We start from the raw sequence: 1,279 nt of genomic DNA on the forward strand, positions 1-1,279 counted from the left end.
TGTGAGATGAAAAATAAATGTTAATTTTTTCGAATGAGTTGATTGTTGACAAATAAAAAATGGATGATGCATTCAATTTATTTTTCCTCATATCCTCCAACCCAAGTCCCAACCACCTAGGACAATTAAGTAATGAAGAATAGATAAAATAAAAAGTAATAACTAATACATTATCCAAAAATTTGACTTGATTTTGAATGTTCACATGAAAAATGAGATCAGATTTATATAATCTTCAATCCAGAAATAAATTTGAAATGATGTACAAATTTTGACATGTATATATCTTTATATATTAATCAGAGTTTATATAGCCTATTGCTCCATATAAAGAGAACTTTTCATTTTATTTTATTTTTTCTAATTGAAGAATGGAGCAAACAATTGAGAAAGAAATTGTTCACTCAAATGTCATTTCTGAAAATTGTGAGGAAAATGGGGAGAATATTCAATGGTTTGAAGAGACTCTTCAAGCCGAACCTCAAATGGTCTTTAGACCATAAACAGGAATGAATGCCAACATTCATACGCCAAAAATTATATATATCTATATATATATATAAATATTAATTTTCATGCATATATATTATATCTTATATGAAACTCCTTAACGAAATTCCTGATTTCTTCGTTGAGTCTAACAATGAAATATTGCAGTGTCCTATACAAAGATACCACCAAGTTTCAAGATGTGGCACTTTTAGACACAAAGCACTTTGGAAAGGTTGGCTATAACCACAACCCCCCACCCCACCCAAAATTAAATTAAAATTTTCTAAACCTATTTTAGGATTTTAATATATGGATAATGTATAAATGAATGATATGCAGGTTTTGGTGATTGATGGAAAAATGCAGAGTGCTGAAAATGATGAGTTTATATACCATGAAAGTTTGATCCATCCTGCTCTCTTACTTCATGACAAGTACTTAATTTTTCTCATAGATCTATCTTTATGTCTGTACTGACTATATATTCTATTTTTCGTTTTATAGTAGTTTTCATTTTCTGTTACGTCGTAAGATGGTTAAGATTCATTTATTCTTAACTAGAATTTTCGGTTTATGTACTGAAAATAGAGAAATTCTTGGTATGAAGCAATTTACCTCACCTAGTGGGCGCGACTTTAATTATTTTTTTTTGGTACTGATGGTTTTTTTTTTGTTTTTTTTTTTTTTTTTGATGATCAGTCCCAAAACAGTGTTTATTATGGGAGGTGGGGAAGGATCAGCTGCAAGAGAGGCTCTTAAACATTACAGCATTGAGAAAGTTGTAATG

The 1,279-nt window shown here is 29.6% G+C and overlaps 1 protein-coding gene across 1 annotated transcript; it reads left to right on the plus strand.

The window, feature by feature from the left end:
- Positions 1-643: 643 nt before the first annotated feature.
- LOC109222490 (thermospermine synthase ACAULIS5-like) lies at positions 644-1,273 on the plus strand (the record flags this gene model as incomplete). The annotated part of the gene is made up of 3 exons (XM_019386844.1): positions 644-724; positions 832-926; positions 1,192-1,273. Coding segments are annotated over exons 1-3 (258 nt in total), but the record flags the coding sequence as incomplete, so codon positions are not given.
- Between the last annotated feature and the right edge of the window lie 6 nt (positions 1,274-1,279).

Source organism: Nicotiana attenuata, unplaced genomic scaffold, assembly GCF_001879085.1.
Source record: "Nicotiana attenuata strain UT unplaced genomic scaffold, NIATTr2, whole genome shotgun sequence".
Taxonomy (NCBI): domain Eukaryota; kingdom Viridiplantae; phylum Streptophyta; class Magnoliopsida; order Solanales; family Solanaceae; genus Nicotiana; species Nicotiana attenuata.